The sequence below is a fragment of the Microtus pennsylvanicus genome, chromosome 12 (genome assembly GCF_037038515.1).
Source record: "Microtus pennsylvanicus isolate mMicPen1 chromosome 12, mMicPen1.hap1, whole genome shotgun sequence".
Taxonomy (NCBI): Eukaryota; Metazoa; Chordata; class Mammalia; order Rodentia; family Cricetidae; genus Microtus; species Microtus pennsylvanicus.
In genome coordinates, this window is record NC_134590.1 from 76113249 (window position 1) to 76125188 (window position 11940).

Below are 11940 nucleotides of genomic sequence, written 5' to 3' on the forward strand. Positions count from 1 at the left end.
ATATCCCAAAAACAAACATTGGAGGGGAGAAAAAAGCCTCTTCTACAGATGCTTCTAACCAAACTAGGTATGAGCAATGCTGAAGAATGAAACAAGAACCCTCTCTAATCTTATATAAACTTCAACATTACAGGGACCTTGGCCTTTACTGTAGACTCAGGACAGTGCAGCTGCCAGAACACAGATCCCGGCCTTTACTAAAGATACAAGACAGTGAAACAGCCCAAAAAACACAGATCTCAGCCCTTACTGTGGACCCAGGACAGTGTAACTGCCAGAACATGGATCTCAGCCTTTACTGTGGACCCAGGACAGTGTAACTGCCAGAACATGGATCTCAGCCCTTACTGTGGACCCAAGACAGAGAAGCTGCCAGAACACAGAGAGTAGGACATTTCTGAGCATGCAACCCAAGCAGCCCTGAGTCATCCTTAAAGGGTCATCATTATGCACTGACCAGAAACTGTGATAAATGCACTTCCATCTGAAATAGACTCTGTTACAATCTTCATCAAGGACTATCACTGGGAAGGAGGAAGAAAGCACAGGAAGCTAAAAGCCCAGCAAAGCTAAGCAGTTTGAGAACCCAGACCCCGTTGTTAGGTGTTTGGTACTTCTCTGAAACTCGATCAAGGCCAGAAAAGATAAGGTTTCCTTTCTGATACTGTAATAGGCCAGTGGCCTAAATAATCATGTTTCATATCGCATGTGATGGCAATTCTTGTTGTCAACATGACGGCATTTGGAATGAACAAAACCCAAAATGGGGCACAAATGTGAAGGAGTTTTTGCTTAAGTGAGAAATCTACTTCTAATACAGATCTTAAGCTAGGAAGACATCCCTTTAATCCAGATCTTTTGAGCTGGGAAAACCTACCCTCTTGTCTGGACCACACCTTGTGCTGGAAGCCTATCTGAGGACATAGCAGAAGGAAGTTTTTGCTCTTTGCTTGCTCTCTCCTCACTAGCAAGGACATTTCTTCACTGGCATTAGAGCCAGTTTCTTCAGGATTCCAGCACATACTACAAACCAGCAGCCTTGTGGACTGAACTACTACTCTTGAACTTTCCATTCCTAGGCAGCCATTGTTGGATTAACTGGACCACAGCCTGTGATTCTAATAAATGCCCCCCTGGGTGTGTGTGTTATACATCCCTATATATCTATTCTATAAGTTCTGTTACTTTACAGAACCCTAATTAACACAGTATCTTTGTATGGACTAAGTAAACTTCAATTTCATTCCACTGGGAAAAAAATGTTAGGTAGGTACAATGTGCAGTCATCACTCTACAGACACCTGGGATAAAGCGGTAAACCAATCAGTGTCTACCTTTTAGCAGACAGAAAAAAGTAAAATATTCAGGCAAGATGGTAGAAAATGCATCAAAATAAATAAGAAAAAATAGAAATTCAACCAGCTTCCCAAGTATTTCGCTAAAGAGCAACGATATAAAAATGTTAAGTGAAATAAGTCAAACCTAGAAAGTTGAGTATCACATTTTCTCTCAAACACAAGATCTAGACTTTAATTCGTGTGTGCATGTAAAATCATAAAACTTGAAAGGGGACCACGAGAGAGTAAGGAGATTTAGAGGAGGAATAAAGGAGAGAATAACAGAGCACACAAGACATGAACACTACAGAAGTTGGGGGGCTGCAGGAGGGAAGGAGACAAACTAGAAGGCAGGACAGTGGGGGAGGAGAGGGAACAATTAGGAACAAAGTATAAACGCTACAATGAAACGGATATGCTGCCTTTAAAAAATTGCCTAAGGTGACATATAAAGTTGTACCATTTTACAGCACAAATTCCATCAGGTCTCATATATTCTGGGTGAATAAAACAATCTATATCTACTCTTTCCTATTTAAAAAAGCAATTGCTGCTTATGAAGACTATTTTCTACAAGTGTTCTTGGTCAGCCCTCACTGTATTTACATATATGCACACTAAATATTCACACTACTCCTTTTTTTTTTTAAACTTTAACTTTATTTCATGTGCGTTGGTATAACGATGCCTGATTCTCTGGAACTGGAGTTACAGACAGCTGCAAGCTGCCATGTGGGTGCTGGGAATTGAACCCAAGTCCTCTGGAAGAGCAGTCAGTGCTCTTAACCCCTGAGCCATCTCTCCAGCCCCTACTCCTTTATTTGTGTGCTGGAAATCACACATCACCAAACTCACCATTCAGTCTAACATACTACATTCCTCCTGTAACAAACAACAAAAATTAATACTCAATCCTATCCTTCAACATGTCATGTGTTTAAAATGTATACTCTCAAGTGCAGATATATAGATGTGTAAACATATACAGATAGACATTTGTACCCACAGTTTTCCTGCTTCTATGAAAATGTTTAAAAGACTATTTATTTTCCCTGGACACCTGGGAGCCCCTCTAGAGTCAAGTCTCTTGCCAACCCTAAGATGGCTCCCTTAATTAAGATATATACTTCCCTGCTCCCATATCCACCCTTGGGCAGCTGAGGAGAGGGAACCTGAAATGGCCCTACCCTATAGCCATACTGATGAATATCTTGCATATCACCTTAGAACCTTCATCTGGCGATGAATGGAGATAGAGACAGAGACCCACATTGGAGCACCGGATTGAGCTCTCAAGGTCCAAATGAGGAACAGAAGGAGAGAGAACATGAGGAAAGAAGTCATGACCGTGAGGGGTGCACCCACCCACTGAGACAGTGGGGCTGATCTATTGGGAGCTCACCAAGGCCAGCTGGACTATGACTGAAAAAGCATGGGATAAAACTGGACTCTCTGAACATGGCGGACAATGAGGGCTGATGAGAAGCCAAGGACAATGGCACTGGGTTTTGATCCTACTGCATGGACTGGCTTTTTGGGAGCCTAGCCTGTTTGGATGCTCACCTTCCTAGACCCGGATGGAAGGGGGAGGACCTTGGACTTCCCACAGGGCAGGGAACCCTGACTGCTCTTTGGACTGGAGAGAGAGGGAAAGAGGAGTGGAAGGCAGGGAGGAGGAGGAAATTTTTTCAATAAAAAAAAAAAAAAAAGATCTATTTTATGGTATCCTGAAGTTTAGGGACAGTGAATGATTTGCTACCTTTTCACTTCTATAGGCAAAGCTATTCAAGATTCAAACACTATCAACACTTCAAAATGAGACTATCAGCTACAATCACAATGAAAATAAACAAAGGATCTAAAAGGCAACGGATTAGGTTACTTCCTATGGCTTGAATGTGTTTCCCAGACAACATGCTAAAAGGCTTAATCCCCAAAGCAACAGTGTTCAGTGTCAAGGTCCAGTGGCAGATGTTTAAATCATTGAGTCTTCATTTTCATCAACTGATTGAAGGACAATTACAAAACAGCTTGAGGTTGCCAGTCTACCACTTCCTTCTCTGTCAGTCACTATCATAGGATGGGGCTGCAATAAGAACCTTGCTAAACGCTGGGTAGAACACTGCAATACCCACCCTTTGAATTCCATTACCCAATCATGCCATGACGCTAGCAATACAGACACATAAAGTACCTGCTGCCTCAGGAACTACCAACCAGTGCTTAACCAAGCGTGTAGGTAAATTCAGAAAATACAATAAACCGAGAATGCCAACATTCCTGGGGGTGTGACTAGTTAGTACACCTTGGGATGGAAGCTCACTTCCAGACTTTAGCCAGGATTTTCAGAAAGCTGTTTCAAGTATCACCCAAACTTCTGCATGATTATCTGTTGACAATCTGAGTGCAATATGGAAAAAATTACTATCCTACCTCCAAAGTCATGTGTCCACTACCTGTCCCATTCTTTACTTGCTTTGTTCCTACTACAGCAAAACATCTGCCAAAAGATGCTACCTATGATTTTAACGTGTCACTCCAAAAAAATCACATGGAAATTTAATCTCCATTACAGACTATTGAGGTTGTGTCTGTAGGAGGTGATTAATTCACAAAGCATGCCCCCTGTAGGTGGGATTATGACCCCTACTAAAGCCTCTTCACAGTGCTGTTTGGCCGGCAGCCACACTGAGTGCTGCAGGCCACTGTGTGAGCACTGAGACCAAGTTCGCAGCAGACCCTGCATCCGTTAGCACTGCTACACTTGGACTCCACAGCCTCCACAATGTGAAAATTAATTTATTACCTAAAAATTATCCAGCTTCAGGCATTTTGTTATAGCCCACGCAGTCTAAGGAAGAAAAGCATCTCAATTTACAATGCTTCAGCAGTTAACTTAATTTTTCCTTCAAACCAAAAGGCTCAAGGAAATAAAATCCAGTATAACCTCCCACTAAAATTTGATAAATGTTTCTCATGGGAAAAATGTTTATTTTGAAATTATTTTAGTTTAGAAATACAAAACCTCTTGGGGAGGGAAAAAGGAAAGGAAAACACAAAGTATACAGGCAACTTTTTACTTCATAAGCTTCTCACACCCTCATTTGCTCCTAGTTCCCGCGAAGAGAAAGCATTCAGCCACCCCTGAAAAAAAAAGAGAAACGGTCCCTTTTAAGCAGAGTACAGTAATAATCATCTGAAACACAGCACGCTGTGATCTTACGAAATCAAACCCAGCTTCAAGAGAACAACCCCTCACTCTGTCCCAAGACGGCAGAAAAGAACAATACTGATTAAAATCTGACTCTGGAAAGTCCTTAATGATGGCCTGGCTTTGAGCAGACGCATTTTAACACTCATTATGCTCCTTTGGAAAATGTCATTTTGGAACAGTCTGACATGTCTTTCTAAACTAACAAATGCATTAATTACACAAGAAGTTTTTCAGTGTTACATGACATACAAGTAACAAGCCAGTTTAAAAAAAAATAAAGACTAGAGATGGGCACCACTGCTCTCAACCACTAGACTAGCAGAGAGATTCTGAATCTGCTTTAAGCACAATGAGAATAAAACTAACATTTCCACAGAAGACCTCCTCAATTTAAAAGCATGACATTAGTAATTTATTCTAGCGCTATGATGTCAACTAGAAAAAATAAGCCATTACTAGCTGAAAAGTATATACCCAAGTATATAACTTTACAGTTATTTTATGTTATGAGGTTGCACTGCATTAATGTACTAACACGTTTTATTCTAACTCCTTTGAATTATAGTACTGCAAACATAATTTACACGCTGATTGTAAAAGAAAACAAAAACTCAAAAACCAACCCCCAGAAGTCTATCCCAAGGGAAAACTGTGATTAGAATGTAATCTAGTGAGAAGCTTGGGGCTGTATTCCTCCTGCCATCCTCTCCAAACGGTTTTACATCATTTCAAGCATCTAAACAATTTCTTTCAGTTCTATAGCTATTGTAGTGTAATATGGGAAGTGAACTGTTTTCTATAGTCCCCTCCCCACCCCCCAACCCCACCCCAAAAAACTGCTTTGTTTATTTGGCTTTCACTTTGGGAGGAAAATATTATGTGGTAAATAACTTGTAAAACAATGAAGTATCTTTCTTAATTACAAAAAATAAAAGCTTTCCACGCAGCTAGACAGGCGGCTATCATCGCAAACGTTTCCTACGCTGCTCTAGCACTTGGGAACCCCTCAAGTTATTCGTTGTCTCTGCCTCGATTTCTTCCTGAGGATTAGATGAGTTGATTCACATCTGACTGAACTAGGGTAAAAGCTCAGCAGCAGTTAAAATCCTCATGTGTACTAGAAAAGGATAAAGTCTTTGCTTAATTGTACTAATATTTATTCAGTGTTCTTAACACCTACATAAATACCAATCTATGTCTTTGTGTACGCACATGACTGTATGCATTCTCAGTAAGATTAGGACCATTACAAAGGCCTCTCCTCCCAGCCTCTATTGCTTACTGTCCTTCTGTCCCATTTACCAAGTGAAAACTCAGCACGTGAGAATCATGGTCAAGAACTCACCAGAGCCGGAACTCACTATAGCATTATGAACTTGCATTTCAAAAAGAACAAAATTTGTATAATCTGCTAATCAACCCAGTCTTGGGGATTTTGTTATAGCAGCCCCAAAGACCATGACAGAGAGCATTCGATATACAATATTCATTAGTTCTTTTTCCTATGAATCAAAATAGTCAGTGTCAGAAAAAAAAACATCATTACTCTGTATTATTATAACTGACTAATTGTCTATAGTGGAAAATACTTACTTTGAAATAAGTACAGTTTAGAAATCAAACACTCCAGGGAAGGGATGACAGGAAGAGAAAAACAAGTATACAGGCAGATAAGTAATACAGGCCTGCCTCCAAACTCACAATCTTAGTACGACAGACACACATATCAAAGTATGACCCACGCTCACCCGAGTCTGCCAAGAAAGATAAAAGCTTTCTGCTACGTAAGTGAATGTTTGGGGGGGGAAAAAGGGCAGCAAAACTTTATTTGTTGTTCTGGAGGGCAAAGTTAAGGACATCACCACAGAAAACAAGCTTTGTGTCATTAAAACACCTTCAAACCAACTAACATTTGGCCCTGGCTGTAACGCGAGGAAAGAGGATGCATACACACACTGACTTGAGAAGCTACTGCACTTCTTTCCCACTGAGAAGACAACTGTGACCCAGTCAGACTCAGGTTTCTACTCCGAAATCTCTCCAAGATCCCACAATTCCCAAGTTGGCCTTTCCCATTACTCATACAAATGGGGTTTTCAATGGACAGAAAAGAGTCAATAATTTGGTTCCTTCCAGTTTTCGGTATTTTTTGTTTGTTTTTTTTTTTTTTGATACATGGTTTCATTATATAGCCCAGGTTGGCCTCTTCCTGCAGCAATCTTCCTGCCCCTGATATTCTAGCCCGAAGTTGGTGGATTTTAGGCATATACCAAGCATGTCCATCTTAACCCTAGACAGAACTCTTTATCATCCCGAAGTATCACTGTGTGTTACTTTTGTTTAAACACATCTAACAGTATGCATTTAGTCACATGCTATGTAAGAAACTCGTCCGATATTAATGGTAAAATATCTACTATTGAAGAGATTATAAAAATTAAGGGGTTTCCTAAGTACATCTAAACTTTACCATCCAAAAAATCAGTATTATTAGTTCCAAATTGAAGAGGAAACTGAAACATTATAACTACAAAACTATAGACTACAGAAGAAGCCAGAGAGCTGCTCAGTCATTAAAAGCATGTGTTCTCTTATAGAGGACTGGGGTTCAGTTCCCAGCAACCATTCCAGGCAATTACAAACAATTTGTAATTTCAACTCCAAGGAATTCAGCACCCTTCTGTGCCCCCAAAGGAACACCGTACTCACACGTACACACCCCAATACAGGCATACAGTTAAAACACAAAATACATTTTAAAAAGTCTAGAGTATGTGCAGAAACTCATACCAAGTCTTTCAACTAAACTGTTTGTAAATAAATACGGTTCCTCTAACTTTTCTATGCCATAATATGCACCAATTTTCTGTGCCATAATATGATTTACAATGAATTTTAAGAGCAAAAGCATATGGCAAAAAATAGAGTAGAATATTTTCTCTCAGACTTCTCTCTTTTGTTACCTAAGGGTTATAAACACCCTGTCGATAACACCAGTGTTTGTTTCAATAACAAATTATCAGCTGGATACTTACTTTTCTTAAGGTCTTACATGACTTCTGAAGTCATGAATTTATAATATAATTCAAAAAAAGAAACACTGAGCTGGGTGGTGGTGGCGCATGCCTTTAATCCCAGCACTTGGGAGGCAGAGGTGAGAGGATCTCTGTGCATTCGAGGCTACAAGAGCTAGTTCCAGGACAGGCTCCTAAGCTACAGAGAAACCCTTTCTTGAAAAAAAAACAAAAAATAAAAAATAAAAAAAGGAATACTGTCCTTCACAGAATGGCAATTAAACTGCCTAAGGTTATGACAGGTACCAATCAACAAGAAAAGGATGTGGGCAATCTGGTTCTGTTAGATTTTTTTTCTTTTTCTTTTTTTTTCTTTTTTTTTTTTTTTTTTGGTTTTTTGAGACAGGGTTTCTCTGTGGTTTTGGAGCCTGTCCTGGAACTAGCTCTTATAGACCAGGCTGGTCTCGAACTCACAGAGATCCGCCTGCCTCTGCCTCCCAAGTGCTGGGATTAAAGGTGTGCACCACCACTGCCCGGCGATTTCTACCAAAGCAATGACTCCCCACCTCCCCCAGATGAAACTTGGGTTCTCTGATCCTTAAAAGGATCAAGAAGACCAAGACTTGTCATGAATCTTGTCTAGTCACTGAATACTTGGCAGTGATTTGATGTACCTTTAATTTGATACTGGAAAACTTTATTAAATAAAATCCCTAGCTCACAAGTTGCTATAAAGATTGTATTAGATAATAAAAGCATTTTGAAAGTATTATTAGACACACAATACCAGTATATTATTAAAATACCCTGGGTCATATCTGTACATTAATAAAATGGGCTGATCTGCAACTCAAATGGTTTCATTTGCAGTCACTGCTAGATAGTCTATTTTATAAAGTTACTTACACAATAATGTTATTAATAGGGATATGGATCAGTTTCACAAAGAAGCCAATGAATCCCATGATAGCAAATCCTATGGCTGTGGCCATGGCAATCTTCTGGAATTCTGAATATAAAACACAAAATTTGCATCAGCTTTTTTGGCAGTCATTCAAAGTATGAAGTAAAGCGATTAGCAATATTAATAAAGTGAGCAGCATATAATTTGATTGGTAGATACATAATTTTAAAAATGAAGAAAAAGTAGAAGTAGTAATGGTACAAACTTGACTTACAGTTTTTTTAAATTCTATACTTTGTTGACATTTAAAAGAAATACAGAAATGAAGTTATGCTTGAGAGTTCATCAACAAACACTAAAAGTATTTATTATTCTCAGTGACAAAAATAAAGAACAAAAACAAAGGATTGATGTCAGCATACATAGTGCTTTGTATCATAACCTTTTTTTTTACTGTAACATATTGATCATAACAATGAATTGTGGCTTTGGGTACACTGACAATTAAGTTGTCTTTAATACCACAATGAAGTAAAAGGTAAGGACTGAAAATTCAAATTCAGGTCAGTAGTTTTATAAAAAGATTTCAACTCAGGTATATTTCAGTCCTATTCTATCTCCTAAGGACACATACCCTGACTGTCTCACCTAGCTCTTCTATTATGTGCTACCAGATCTCATTGTATCTTCCTTCGTTCCTATCAAGGAAAAAATCAAAATGTGTAACTGCACTTAACCCACAGCCTCATGAGAATAAAGACCAGTATCTATTATTTTATTTAGGTATTTGATGTGTGCTAGTTACTTTTATGTCAACTTGGCATGAGCTAGTCATCTGAGAGAAGGGAACTCAAATTGTGAAAATGTTTCTATGAGATTCAGCTGTAGACAGGCAAGCCTGTAGTGCACTTATAATTAGTGACTGATAGGGAAGAACCCTACCCATTGTAGGTGAGGGATAACCCTGGCCTGGTAATCCTGGGTTTTTTTTAAGAAAGGAGGCTGAACAAGTCGTGAGGAACAAGCCAATAAGCACCACCCTTCCATGGCCTATGCATCAGCTCTTGCCTATATGGTCTGCCCTGTTTGAGTTCCTCACTTGGCTTCCTTCGATGGACTATGATTCAAGATATGTAAACCAAATAAACCCTTTCCTTTCCAAATAGCTTCTGGTCATAGTGTTCTGTCACAGCAACACTAACCCTAAGATAATATGTTACTCCATTATAGTCTGCCTCAAGTTCTAACCTACCAATTCATGAATTAAAGTAGATAAGTTCTAGCATACCATTTAACCTATGACATAAGAAAACAAAATAAACTGTCTAGGTTGTAATAACTATACCATTAATTTCATGTTAAAGTTTTATTCACTAGAGGGCAGAGCAGGGAAGATGCCAAAGGCTTCCACACACTAATAATATGGAAGATACTAAAATATGACTATATGGTAAGGATGAAAAGCCCTTAATAATCTCAGACCACAGAACAGAACTTTAAGCAGTTCTTGCTAAGGACATAAAGACAGGGCAATGGTGGTGACATCAATGCATCGATGCTCATCAGCAGTTTATCACTGAGCTGATTCCCAGCCCTGCAAAGACGAATCAGCAGATGTTAACACAAGACTTAGGAAACGCAAGGCTTTAGCGTTTTCTCTCATGGTGAAGATATTACCTTTTCTGTCGGGTTTGGTGCATCTTTTAACCAGCCGAATTGAGTCCTTTACGAACTGCCGACTTGGCTCAACAAATTGCATCACCTGATCCATGACTGACTGTTTAAAAAAAATCAAAGTAAAAGCATGAGACTTGTGAGAATTCTCTCAGATATTAGACCTTGTTGAGTTACATACAAAGGAAAGTAGAGCAATGGTGAATTTAATTCATAAAAAAGCAACATTACAATAACATAATAAACAGTTCATTTCTTTGTCATTCAAGAAAACATGAGACTACAGAGAAGCAAGCACATTAATTAACAAGAATGTGATTCAATTATAAAACAACTCTGGGAGCCATGGGTAAGGGAGCCATGGTATTTGCGCTTCATTTCCAGCTCTTGGAGGTCAGATGAAAACACAAACCCCATTAAGCCCCAGTTTCCCTATCTAAGTAGGAGCAGTGGACAACATGAAACAGTTAAGATTCACACTAAGAAATCTATATCCACATCTTGATTTAAAAAAAAAAAAGCAATGGAATGCTTGTTTTCTCAGTGTTTCACTTAGTTGTCCTTGAAGTCCAACCGCCCTAAAATCCACACTAAACCAATCACTGCGCTTGATGTTAAAGGAAAGCCATTAGTCCACCAAGAGACCCCTTGATGCAGACTCTTGACCAACTAAACTTGAACTCAATTTCACAAGACAAGCTCACCGACAAGTTCAGACAGCAGGCTCTGGAAGTCGCAAAAGACTGAGTTCACTAACAGGGGTGGCCGGGAAGTTCAGCAGGAAGGCTGCACCCCCAGATCTGGACGCTAAGCCCTTAGGGTCCATGAACTATTGGAAATCTCTAGACAGGTCTTGACTAGAAACTTCCACCTGAGACCACGTAGGTAGATCCTGGATTTGGTCGCGTTCGTGGATGAATGGCTCTCTGCTCATCAGCGACCCAGTCCAACTGACTTGTCCCTGGTCCCGCAGCTCCTGGCCTCTGGCACCCTCATCAATGGCACCCTCGTCCCCCCAGCCCGCCGACACCGTGGCTCCCTCGCCCCCCACTTCCCTTGTCCTCAGGGCTGCTCATTCCATGGCCCCTTCGCCCCCAGATCCCCTAGTTCCCCAAGTCTCCGGGCCCGCTCACTCCGAGCCCCCTTAGTCCGGGACCCGGTGGTCCCGGCGGCCCTTCGAATCCCCAGGCCCTTCTCCTTCCCCGGTGCCCTCGCGCCCCCACCCGCCCATCCCGCCACCCCTTAGCTCCCTGGGCCCTCGACAAGCTCTCCCCCGTCCACCACCCAGGAGAAAAGACTTACTTGCGGGACGGCGGCTTGAGGAGGCAAAGACACGTAGCTTAGGAAAGGACTGAGCCCAACGGAACCGGAAGCTGGTTTTCCACAGCCCGCCCATTACTCCTTTCAATTGGTTCGTCACGCCGAGAAGTCAGTGCGCCTGCGCAATGCTACGTGTGTCTCTCCGGGCTTCCGGAGCAAGGAGACACCGGTCTTTCAAGCACTTGGAAATCCTTTCGGGTCCTCTTTCCCTGCAGTCACCTCCCAGACTCGGGCGCAGCCTCTCCAGCAGCCTCACCGTAAATCCATGAAATGGACGAGTGTTTGTATTATAGCTCTGAGTCTCCCTGCTGTGCTTGTAAATAATGTCACTGGTTAAAAAAAAAAAGCATCGTTGCATGAAAGACTTAAATTCAAAATAATCTCCCTTCCCAGAAAGTGGCTTTCTGCTCTTAGTCATGAAAATTTAGCGGGAATTAAAGTCTATCTAGCAGTTTTTAATTAGCTATAAGGATTTAG

The 11940-nt window shown here is 40.7% G+C and overlaps 1 protein-coding gene across 1 annotated transcript; it reads right to left on the reverse strand.

Moving 5' to 3' along the window:
* Window positions 1–4291: 4291 nt before the first annotated feature.
* Window positions 4292–11581, reverse strand: Sec61g (SEC61 translocon subunit gamma). Its single transcript, XM_075944386.1, has 4 exons — window positions 11446–11581; window positions 10147–10246; window positions 8472–8574; window positions 4292–4481 (listed from the first exon to the last, which is right to left on the reverse strand). The coding sequence occupies exons 2-4, from the start codon at window positions 10238–10240 to the stop codon at window positions 4472–4474; spliced, it is 207 nt and encodes a 68-aa protein (XP_075800501.1). The 5' UTR covers window positions 10241–10246; window positions 11446–11581; the 3' UTR covers window positions 4292–4471.
* Window positions 11582–11940: the final 359 nt, after the last annotated feature.